Source organism: Archocentrus centrarchus, unplaced genomic scaffold, assembly GCF_007364275.1.
Source record: "Archocentrus centrarchus isolate MPI-CPG fArcCen1 unplaced genomic scaffold, fArcCen1 scaffold_74_ctg1, whole genome shotgun sequence".
NCBI lineage: Eukaryota > Metazoa > Chordata > Actinopteri > Cichliformes > Cichlidae > Archocentrus > Archocentrus centrarchus.
The window spans coordinates 226-13,000 of record NW_022060288.1 but is presented as its reverse complement, the minus strand read 5'-3'; the positions used below and the strand labels follow the sequence as shown (position 1 = coordinate 13,000).

Sequence of the window (12,775 nt, the reverse complement as noted above, 5' to 3'; positions counted from 1 at the left end):
ACCTACCCCTGCCCACAACCTCTAACTGACGGGCACTCCAGACTGGAACAGAGTCCCTCTCCAGGAGACTGGTTTCAGAGCCCAAACCGTGCACTGAGGTGAGCCCGACTATAGCGGGTATCTCTCAACCTCACATCCCATCTCAGGCTCATTTAACTTTTAGAGGTGTTTCTGTTTACAAACATGTTCAAACTTTCACCGCAACTTGTGCTTGACTCTGTTGAGAAAATCCTGTCAGATCACCAAAGGGCCAAAGACTCACTCATTTTTATACCTTCGAAAAGCCTATTGCTTGATGGTGTGTTAGAAAGCCAGCTGGAAATTTTGAATTTGTAAATGATATTACTCAGCAGACCACTCTCAAATGTCTGTGTTAATTTTGAACAAGAAATTCTAAATGTTAAAATTTTTAAAAATGTTTAAAATTCTGAAAATAATATAAAATCAGTCTTTTATATATCATCTATAGGTAAGAAAGCTGATAGGTTGAACTCACCTGTATCCACCAGGAATACCCCATAGTTGTTATGCAGGTCAGAGCTGTCGGGGCAGTTCTCTATACCTTTTAAATACACTTCATTGGCTTCAACAAAGTGTTTCTGTGGGAGAACAAAGTATAAAGGATTAAAAATGGGAGGGACTTAGAACAACCCTTTAGGCAAAGTATTAGAACATGGTACATTACAGTGTGTGTATATGTGACTGTATGAGACAGCCTTTGCTTTCTGTGTTTACTGGATGTCTCACCTGTTCAGCATAGAGTGATGCCAAACTGGAGTAGGCATCAGCGAAATGTGGACCAAAGCGAATTGAGTCCTTGAGTAGAGACTCAGCTTCTTTCTCCTTCCCCTGAGACCTGAAAACAACATCGCTCAATATTAGAATCATCATCTTCAATATTATTAGTGTTTTTTATATCCTCATAATCAATAACAGCAACATTGTGTTATTATCATTGGTAAATTGTATTTACATAGTGATTTTCTACTCTAAATGAGCACTCAGTGCACTTTGTTTTTACAGCAAGCCACACTCACCCATTCATAGAGTGCTTTATTCTATGCATGTAAAACCTTCTATCAGTCTATCAGTATTGCCTATCTGCAGTACTTTCGAGATGGTATTATATGGTGGATAAAATCAGACAGTACTGTTGTAATTCCATCAATTTTGACAAAATCACCAACACCACTGGCTGAAATGTGGCCCAAACAGCCTCCACTGTGTTTTACAGATGGCTATAGACACTCACTGTTGTACCTCTCTCCTTACTTTTTTAAATATTTACATCAAATTGAACCAAAAATGTCAAATGTTGACCTGTTGTCACTGATTGTCAGTCCAATTCTTGTGTAATTTGACATACCTCAGCCTTTTTTCCCTGTTTCCCTTCCTTAAGAGTGGCTTCTTGAGATGCACCCTTCCACTGAGACCACATTTCTGATGAAGCTTCAGCAAACAGATGGATCAACTGATGGGCCAGATACATCTGTCTTTGCTGCATATTTTCCTCTTTCTTAAAGACATGACTTTCAGATACTCTTCATCTGCCATAGATACTTTTTAGGCCTGCCAATTCTTCTTTTGCTCTCCACTTGGCCTGTAGAGCTTGGGGCAATCCATGTGACCGCAAGTTGAGCAAACAAAAACCCATGTTACAGTGGCTGTGTTAGTAGTTGGGGTACTGACAACTTTCATCCAGCAAAGCTGGTGAGTTATTACTTCCCTGGCCCTACAGTGTCTGATTCCAGTATGACTAACATCACTACAGCTTCACCTGACTATTCATGTCCAGGTGTTTCAGTATTTCTGAATTGCACATCAGAACTCCAAAGTCCTGCACCATGACTGCTGTGAATTGTTAAAGCTAAAGAAATTTGTTGCTCTGGCTGACAGACAGCTTAATCACACATCTGAAAAGAATCAGCAACAGAAATATACTTGGCAGGGACTTCATTTTCAGCAGTAGAGCTCATATTTACTGAGGGACTGACTTTTTTTTTTTTTTACTTTTGCTCAGTTGCATTACTGCTCACTGACCAGTAAACAAGACCTAAGCAAGGCTGTGAATCAAATCAGATCCTGGGTAACATATATTTTTTTTTATCTTTATTTTTGAGAAGCTCCATAGTGGAGTAGTTAACACATTCATCTGACGTGTGAAAGATCCCTGGGCCAAGACCAGGAGGGGACACAAATCCCTGGAAGGGTTGCATGAGGAAGGACTTTTTGTTTTGTATTAATCTGCTAAATTGAGCATGAGGGTCAATGTGTTGTGGCAATTCCTTGTAAATAAGGGAGCAGCCAAAAGAAGCCTTTATTAGTATTCTTAAAAGAATTCCATCTTAGGAATAAGTCAAAGAAGAAGAAAATATTTTTGTATGTAAAAAAACTGAGATGTCTACTGAACAGACCAGTAAAGCAGGCAGTCATTGTTGCTAGAATTATTGGTGGAGTTTGTGGATGCACATTAACCTGGAATAAACTTACAGTTCAAATCCAGTATTTCCCCTGGAGTCTGCCTAAAACAGCACTAGACTGAGTGATCATGAGGCCTCCTACACTCATTTTTGTTTTAAACTGCTAATGCAGGAAAGTGGTGTTAAATTATAATTTTATTGGTTAGTATTCTTTTTGATATTATTTTGTCAGAGTACTTTCTTTTAAGTTACCATCATGTGATATGGATTGTATATGTGTAAAAAGATACTATACCCCTTCAATGCCCCTTCATTCTATAATCAGCCATTTACGTGTCTCATAGCGTATCTGAACAGCAACACTAAATGTATCACACATGAGACAGAATCATTAAACCATTTCAGTTTTCACATCTGTATCATGAACTCCTCAGAGTTGAGAGAAAACAAACATTTTAAGCAGCAATTAAGCATCACTGCAGCCTCCAGCTGAGGATTAATGCCAAAAGTTCAAAGTAAAAAACATTAGAAAGCAGTGATGAGTGACACTCAAGTTTAAACTTGTGTGTGTGTGTGTGTGTGTGTGTATGTGTGTGTGTGTATGTGTGTGTGTATGTGTGTGTGTGTCTTACTTGAGGAGGTTTCCTAGATTAAACAGAGCTCGGTTGTGCTGGGGGTTGGTTTCCAGTGCTTTCCTGTAGTATATCTCTGCCTCCTCGGGGCTGCGAGTCAGAGTGCCAAGATTGTTCATGGCGCTGGCATGTTGGGGGTATAACCTGAAGGCAGGAGATGATGTTATTAATCAAGAACACACTACTGTATATAATCAGGCAAATGACTCTTGTTAAGAAAACCACACAATGGATGTGACAAACAAAAGCAAAGGAGTATTATACGATGGTTGTCAGGGATTTGTCACCAACTCCCTCAACTAAGGTCTTGAATAATCAGGCACCATCTTATCTCAAAAACCTCATAGTACCATATCACCCCAATAGAGCACTTTGCTCTCAGACTGCTGGCTTACTTGTGGTTCCTAGGATACTTAAGAGTAGAATGGGAGGCAGAGCCTTCAGCTTTCAGGCGCCTCTTCTGTGGAACCAGCTTCCAGCTTGGATTCGGGAGACAGACACCCTCTCTATTTTTAAGATTAGGCTTAAAACTTTCCTTTATGATAAAGCTTATAGTTAGGGCTGGATCAGGTGACCCTGAACCATCCCTTAGTTATGCTGCTATAGGCCTAGTCTGCTGGGGGGTTCACATAATGCACTGTTTCTTCTCATTCACCTTATTTACTTTGTTTATACTCCACTCTGCATTTAATCATTAATTGATATTAATCTCTGGCTCTCTTCCACAGCATGTCTTTCTCTCCCCTCAGCCCAACCGGTCGCGGCAGATGACTGCCCCTCCCTGAGCCTGGTTCTGCTGGAGGTTTCTTCCTGTTAAAGGGAGTTTTTCCTTTCCACTGTCGCCAAGTGCTTGCTCATAGGGGGTCGTTTTTGACTGTTGGGTTTTCTCTGTATTATTGTAGGGTCTTTACCCACAATACAAAGCGCCTTGAGGCGACAGTTTGTTGTGATTTGGCGCTATATAAATAAAATTGAATTGAATTGAATTGACTTGAATTGAACTACCATAATAGCACACAGCCACAGTTAGAAACAGGCTGGCTGAACATCTAGCAGCTAAATACATCATTTTCAATATGGTAAATAGACTGGTTCTTATAGAGCACTTTTCTACTCTGAGCACTCAAAGCCTTTTATACAACATGCCCCATTCACCTATTCACACCCATTCATACAAGCACTTCCTTCTATGACTAAGTGCTTTCTATATAACATTCACACACATTTATACTGCAACGGCTGCATCACAGAGCAACTTGGGGTTCAATATCTTGCCAAAGAATACTTTGGTATGCAGACTGGAGCAGCCAGGAATCAAACCAGGAAGTGACCTCCTCTACCTCCTGAGCTGTAGCCACTCCAGTATGTTTACAGTGAAATATTTCCCTCAGGCTTAGGTGGACCAGCAGGTTGAGAACATTGAATTTACATTAATCAGCTCAGCAGCAAACCATCTCCAAATGACTGATAATGCTGCTGTGTTTAAACAAAGATTGCCCTACCTCAAACTTAAAGATCAGGATTGAAACCATCTTAACTTTAAAAGAATAAACAAAAAAACCCTAAAATGTAGACAAACACCCCAGCACATCTTAAAACAGAATCTACAGTTTTGTCTACAGTATATGCTTTGTGATACTACCCATCCATGATGAGGTCTCGGTGAACAAAGCTGGATTTATGAATCTTCTGAGGCTGTGCTCTCTTGGTCTGCCCAATCCTGTTCAATTAAACTGATCCAGCTTCTACATGTTTTACAGATTTGATCCCTTCAGTCTGGGAAGAGTGTGACACTGAAAAAGCCCCTCTTTGCTCATACGTGAGAACACTCTGACACTTTAACTTGGTTCTGATGCTATGTTTCATCTCCTCATAAAGCTGCTTGGTCAGCTGAAGGATACAACCTTTGCATAAATGCAGTTAACATGGTCAGTGCCACTCTGCTTTATCTTACATCACACCTTCTTAAATATTATTAAATCCTCAATCTCATGCTCAATTTTACATAAACACAAGCTGATGTGCTCTTAGACTTTTGGACTGCATATGGGCAACAAATATAGATTGCCCCTTTAATCACACTTTAGAGAGAAAGCATGACTGTGCACACCTGACCTCTTACAGTAAATATGTTTTATACAGTTTATTTTGCTTTCTATAAAGACACATCTTGCCTGTAAAAGATGCCAGCTCTGTTACTGAGCAACACTGTCAAAATATTAATTTCAGGAAACACTACTAACTGCACACTTCCACAGGAAAGCATACCACTATAGATCTATAGATCTTGATTGGACTAAGTGGCTTGTCACAGAGATAAGGATTTTGTTGAGAGGAAAAAACTGCAGCCAGCAGGCTCTCTGACATTTACTGCTACAAAACATCTCTGTGTAATAAACACTTTTAGAGTGAGTTCCCATAATGATGACTAGAAAGTGGGTTAAGAAGTGAATGTGTGCCTTGGCAACACTATTTAGTATCACTATCATTTAATGGGTGGGGGTTTAATGATGCAGAAAAAGAAGCAGCTGAGAGAAACCAGTAATAAACAACTCAACTGATGAGTAACACTGTATAGAGCTGAGAAAGAAATTAAAGTTTAACTTTGCTTGTGACGGTTTCAACAGGATGAGTTTTAAGCAGCTTCTTCCCAAGTGGAAATTTCCCTAAAGACTCACCCAGTACTGAATGTGTCATGGTCCCTGGGTCTCGGGTCTCGGAATGTTGTGTTTTTTGGGTTTTTTTTTTTGGGGGGGGGGGGGGGGGGGGGGGGGAGGGGGGGGGATCTTCCTTTTCTTGCTCCCTCAGTCCCATTAGTGTGTTTCAGCTCACCTGTTCTCCCCAGCTGTGTCCACTTCCCCCTCATTACCTTCCGTGTATTTATTGTCTGCATCCTCCTCCTGTTCTTCTTTGTGTTCTTCCTTATGTCGTGTGGATTCCTGGCAGAAAGCTTCTTTTGTTATCTCTGGCTGATGTCATTCCTGGCCATGTTTATGTTAATAATGTGTTTTGGTATACTCCAGCAATAAAAGCTGTTTTGGGTGACTTATAGTTTATCAACTCCTGCATTGGGGTCCTATTTCTGCCTACCATCCAGTGGTGTTTTAACAGAATGTACTGGTATGTGTGGTTTAAACTGTGTGATGAGTGAAGCCAAGTGTGTAAGAGCAAGACGTGTCGGCAATCGGCAGTGCTTATTGAACATCCACAGCACAAATGTTGCTATGAAGCAATTCAGCCAGCCGTGCTCCATCAGCTGAACAAGCTAGGTCTGCTAAACCGACCAGGCCCTGAGATGCCACTGCCTGTGACACCAAGAGGCATCGAAAGCATTGAAAACAGACAACGGCTACAACACACAGCAGTTCCCACAACTCTGCTCACTAGACAGCAAAATCAGGCTGTCAGGAGACACCCACGCAGTATGAGGGGTTGCTGTGAGGAGGATCCCTGGCAGTTTACACCAGCAATTCGTGGTGGTTTCGAAGGATTCCCTTTAACACTAAGTGGATCATCGCTGACATGTTTTTCCATGTTTCCACAGCTCTCTGTCATGTTTGTGTGTTGTGCTCGCTGTGCTGAGAATTTCAGCTGTATCGACAGAGACTTCACAGCCACTTCACTAACACAGGGTACACACGGTGCCTGTGGCAAGGCTTCCCCTCTCTGACTGGCTACAAGCCTTGCCCCCCACAGATATACCTCAGTGACCGCCCCCTGCCCAATGAACTCAATCATTTCTTTGCTAAGTCCAGGGCAAGCAACACCACCCAGGCATGGAGCCCCCCCCCTTTAGCTACAGTGAAGAAGCTCTTTGCTAGCGCTAACCCCAGGTCATGTTTGTAAATGAGAAGTGGTTCTCAAACATTTTACTGTACCTGGTAAAATAAAGGTTTAAATAAAAATACATGGAAAGCTGCAGGACAACCCAGCCAATCTAAATGATTACCGCTGTGTGGCACTCACACCAGTGCTGATGAAGTGCTTCGAGCAGCTAGTTATGCAGCACAGAAAATACCCTGGACCCTCTACAGTTTGCCTGTACAGTTCCACTGAGAATACTATCTGCACCAACCTTACAGTACCTCATCCTGTTGCTGGACATGGACACTGGCATCTGCTACTGGGTTCTCAGCTTCTTGATGCAGCAGACAGTCAGGGTGGGAAAAAGAACATCTAACTCCATGACAGTGAACACAGAGTCCCCTCAGGGCTGTGTCCTGAGCCCCCTCCTGTTCAGCCTGCTTACCCATGAGTGCAGTGCCACTCACGCCACTCACCATACCATTAAGTATGCAGACAACATGACTGTGGTGGGCTTCATTAAAAACAATGAGGCTGCATACAGAATGGAAGGGGAGCAGTTGACATTGTGGTGCAGGGCCCACAACCTATTCCTTAATATAGAAAAAAAAAAGGGAGATGGTGATGGATTTCAGAAAAATCCATTTCACCTGGTACAGAACTTGACCTTCACCACCACTGCAACCATCGTCTAGAAGGTCCAACAGCGGCTCCACCCACTTAGGAGACTCAGGTAGGCAGGTCTTCCCACTGTTCACTTGACCATCTTCTACAGGGGCATCACTGGGACTATATGACCTATAGCCTGACCTCCTGGTTTGGCAGCTGTAATAACTACAGGAAACATCATATGAACAGGTTGGTGAAGGTAGTCAGAAGGATCACAAGTGCCCCACTGCCCTCGCTGCTGCACATCTATAGTGAGCCCTGCATCCGTAGGGTGTCAGGCATCCTAAAAAACACTGACCACAACCTGTTCTTTCTGCTATCATTTGGGCGAAGGTTCAGTAGCATCAGCTGTAGATCCAGCAGACTTTTCGACAGCTTTTGCCTACAGGCTGTGACAGCAATAAACAAACTGTGACCAGGGACCTTTGAACATTTGCACAATCTTAATTGCACAGTATAGCATATGCACTTCACATTTAGGCTTTCACTACTCTGTATGAATGCTGCTAGCCTTATTGCTATTTTTATATCTTAGTATATTTATATTTTAGTTAGATTGTTTTTAACTTCATTTGCACTGCTTCATTCCAGGCAAAACACCTTTTCGTTTCTTTTGTACCTTGCAACTACAGAAATGACAAAGAATCTTGAATCATGAATGCTAACCTGCTGGGCATGCCTTGTATATAAACAAGGTTAATCCATCTATTTAATTTGAAGAGGAACGTAACACTTTGGGGTTTTTTCTCTTAAATAACCCATTTTCACATCCAAACTTAATAGTAGAGTTGCTTGGCCAAGATTAGAAGTTGGAGGGGAGTGTTTATAGGGTTGCCTGTGGTTTCTGAGCATAGAGAGAAAGAGAAGTGAGAGCGACAGACTTAAGTCATTTAAACAACTGAGAAAATCACCTGCATACAGTTGTTTATCAGAACAGAAATTTTCTTATTAAATACACTGTCAAACAGCAAGGGGAAACCTACTCATACAGAGCCAGTAGCTTTTTTCTAGTCTGTTCATTACTCTTCCATGTCTATTCTCCAGTCTTCTCTCTGGCAGACTGTAACCTGCAAGTCAATTAATGGCTGCTATTATTGGAGACATTCCAACCCTTTAAATAAATGAACTGGTTATATAGCACCTTTCTACTCAACCTGAGCACTCAAAGTGCTTTAACTACAACTCTCATTCACCTAATTACACACATTCATACAGCACTTTATCTAACATTCACACACACACTCACATAGATACATCAGGGGCAACTTAGGGTTCAGTATCTTGCCCAGGGACTGCTTCAACATGTGAACTGGAAGAGCCAGGGATTGATCCACAAACCTTCCAGTTGGTAGATTACCTGCTCTACCACCCTTCTCAAATATGTGACTGTATGAAGCCTCCAGACACAGTGTGTCTGGTCTGACTCAAACACACACAAAAAAGTATCTGCGTGTTACACTGCAGCTAGATCTCTCTCCAACATGTTAAATCAGAAAGAGAGCGCAAAGCAAACCAACAGTCAGCAACATCAAGTGAAAGAACAAAGTTTGGGAATAAAAACAAACAAAAAACCCCCAGTTAATTAAAAATTCAGAGGATTCAAAGAAATCTCTGTGCCGCTCGATGCCTTTCTGGGGGGTAAAAGGCGTAGGAAAGATCAGAGGGTGATTAGTTAAAGTGAGAGTGAATGGTCTGCTGGGTTTAGGACGTCGGTTTGGAGTTGGATGAAAGCTGCTGAGGTTCTCTGCTCACAGTTTAGGAGGACGGCACACTGGACATTGAAGCAGAGTAACTGGAGGGATGGTAAAGAGAAGAGACATGAGGAGATGGAAAGAGGCAAGAAGGACACACCGAACATGTCCAGATAACAACAGACATACAGAACAGTGTATGATGCATAGGTGTTACATCAGAGTTAGCAAGGAAAGCAGTGTTTGTCCAGTGAAATCTAAACAGGGCTTAAATAAACCCAACCAAGGTGAAAGTGACCTCTCTCCTTATGCCTCAAACAGTATTCTGTCCCATAATGGCTGTGTGCACCCATCCTGTAAATTACTGCGGCTGGTTGTCATCTCCTGATTACAAGCCATTATACCACCTTCCTAATTTTCATAGGCATCTTTGTGTTGAGTTAACAAGGCTGAGATCAGTCATTCATAGCTTAAGAAAAAAGTAAAAGATCTTTAATCATGTATTTTACCTGTAAAATGCACCCCAGCCTTCTCCCATGAAACTAGCTTCACAGAAAACTGAAACTTGACATTATTGTTGAATCACTTTGAGATTTATTTTGAAGATGAAAAACTGCTATAGCTTTATGAGACAAAATCGTCAGTTCAATTAATGCAAGTCAATAAACGATACATGTCCGGTCCATGATATTATTCTTAAATGATACTCCAGGTATAGAAAGTGCATGGGAAGATAAATTACTTCAAGAAAAAGCCGTGCACATTAATACAACGAGAGTACAATGATTAATCAGCATTCAGACAAAGAAAAGAACAGACATGAAAAGCCGAGAGGAGTGAATGGAGTTCCTCGGGAAGCCGCTCCACTGACAGGATAAATAACGGAAGCTCTCTTCCATTAATGCAGCCCAGTGTGTGATAGATGAACACAAGCATGCAAGTATGGACCCAAAGACATCAGTGGGTGTGTTAGGGCTGCAGCTATCACTTATTTTAGTAACCAAGTATTCTATCGAGTACACATTAAAATCATTAATAGTCAGCACATTAAAAACTGTCATATTAAAATTATATTTTAAAAATCATTTCCTAGTGTTTTTATATATTTATTAAAAATTTTTACATTACAAAAACACTTTACTAAGATATAAATGTACAAGAAATACCCATGAGAGAGAGAGAGAAAAAAAAACACCTCTAATAATGAACAAACCCATTCCTCGCTGTCATGAAGTACTGTTCAGAGTGTAGAACAGTATATACTGATGGATAATACCAGATCGATCTGTATAACTAAAAAAAAAAAGAAACCATATTCCTGAACCTGTGTTGAGGATTGATTAAAGAAAAGAAGGAAAGATTTCCAAGTCTGATAAAATTTATTTTCTGAGCCTCTCATCACACATCTGATTTTCTCCAGTTTTAAAGTAGCTAACATGTCCCTAATCCAGTGTGTTACTGTGGGTGGGGCAGCGTCCCTCCACCCCAGAAGGATCAGACGGCGTGCCAACAAAGCTGAAAAGGCGATCATCCTGTGTCCCCCAACAGGTAATATCAAACCCTCAGGAACAACCCCAAAAAGCAACATAGTTGGATTTAGGTTCAATTTAAAGGCAAGAACAGCAGAAAGGGCTTCACAAACACCTCCCCAAAATTCTTGTATTTTAGGACAGACTCAGAACATATGAATCAGAGTGGCTTCCTCAGATTTACATCCATCACAGGTTGGGTCTACTTCTAGATAAATCTTAGCCAATTTAGATTTATGAAGGTGCATCCGGTGAACAACTTTAAATTGAATAAGGGAGTGTCTTGCACACATGGAAAAGGAGTGAATTCTCTTTAATACTTTAGCCCAAACTGTCTCACTGATTGTGATTTGCAAGTCTTGCTCCCAAGCTAATTTTACTGCAGGGATGGGAGGAAAACGCAAATTGGAAATCAGTCTCACAATGGCAGAAATTGCTCTTTTCTTAGTTGGGTTAAATGATATCAGTTCCTCAATTATATTATTGTCTGGTTTATCTGGGAACCCTGAAATGGAGCGTGAAACATAATGCCTAACTTGTACGTACCTAAAAAAATGTGAAGTGGGGAGGTTAAATTTAGAAAACAGCTGTGTGAAGGAGGCAAACTTGTGTTCAATAAAAAGATCTTTAAAGTACTTCAGGCCTTTCTTGAACCAAATATTAAAAGTGGCATCTTGCTTTGATGGAGGAAAAAAAGCATTTAATGCTATTGAATTAGAAAGGTTCATGAGAGTTAAACCTCCAGTGACTCCTAGGTGTCATCACTTCAGATATATTAAGTTTAAGCACCAGTGGAGCATGGTCAGATATTACTATGGCACGATATTCACATGATTGAACATTCACAATTAGTTTATCATCAATGAAAAAAATAATCAATCCTACTGTAACTGTGATGGGCATGAGAAAAAAAGGAATATTTTCTATCAAGTGGGTGTAAAAAAAGCCAAATATCTGAAATGCCATATTCAGCAAGAAAAGCTTGTAGACAGGATGCTGATTTGGATGTGGCATAACCTGGTCTCACTAATGATCGATCCAACCCAGGGTTAAAAATCATTTTCTTAAATGTAAAAATACATAAATAATCACAAGTACAGTAACATCAAAATAAGGTACACATGCAACCTAAACTAGGGCACAAAATAAAATGGCTTTTGCCCCGTCATCTTGGAAGGATTTTTTACTTTAGGAGGAAGCCCAAAAAGCTCTGACAGTATTGTATCTTTTGGATGAGGTACATTTGGTGTGAAATGCTCATGCTTACATGGTGACAACTGAACTGCATAGTTTAAACAAAGCACAAAAGTTAAAAATAAATAAATAAATTGTATTGAGGATTTGTTATAATTGAGTCACTGTGGCCCTAGTGTGTGTGGCTGAACCTACTTACATGTATTTCAGCCTTTGTAAGCACATTAATCTGATACTATTTAGAGCTAAATGCCTAGAACCATGTATGAAAGGTCAACTGTATATGTCAACAAGACAAATAAAAGCTTCTATGGAGCTCATTGCATGAATATGCCATTAATGTTGGCATATTTCAAAGGTTAAAATCCAACTGGAGCCAAACTAAAAATAAAAATAATTTGCTCTCTAAATACAGTCTGGATAGTGGTTTCTTAATGGTCTCATGAAGAAAAACAAAGAAAAAAAATTATTTTACATGCAGTGACTGTCAGATATGAGCTATTGTATGTGTCAGCAGCATGTCTGAAATGCTTTTTGTTCCCACAAAGGTTCAAAAGGTTTAAGAACACATTAGTGTCTACAGGTTTTAAAGGCAACCCTGCAATAGGCTTGCCTTTATCCCTAAAGATTGATGCCTATTTAATTTCTATTCTCAGTTATCCTGTCTTGCTACACTGCCCAACTAACATCTGTGGCACATTCTTATAAAACGTGTTTTCAAAGAGGTGGAAATAATGCCTTTGCTGGAGTCTACTTTCATCATCTTGATCTTTAAAGTTAAGGAGAATAAGCAGTAAGTATGGGTATTCAGGCGGGATTCCCTGCTGACTGCATCT

The 12,775-nt window shown here is 40.5% G+C and overlaps 1 protein-coding gene across 1 annotated transcript in view; it reads right to left on the bottom strand.

The window, feature by feature from the left end:
• Positions 1-7,544, bottom strand: part of LOC115777789 (protein O-mannosyl-transferase TMTC1-like) — an 81,794-nt gene extending 74,250 nt beyond the window's left edge. The window contains exons 1-4 of the mRNA XM_030725777.1: positions 7,507-7,544; positions 3,053-3,196; positions 748-856; positions 497-599 (exon numbers count right to left, since the gene is read on the bottom strand). Coding sequence (XP_030581637.1) covers positions 497-599; positions 748-856; positions 3,053-3,196; positions 7,507-7,544 — 394 coding nt within the window. The remainder of the gene's footprint in view (positions 1-496; positions 600-747; positions 857-3,052; positions 3,197-7,506) is intronic.
• Between the last annotated feature and the right edge of the window lie 5,231 nt (positions 7,545-12,775).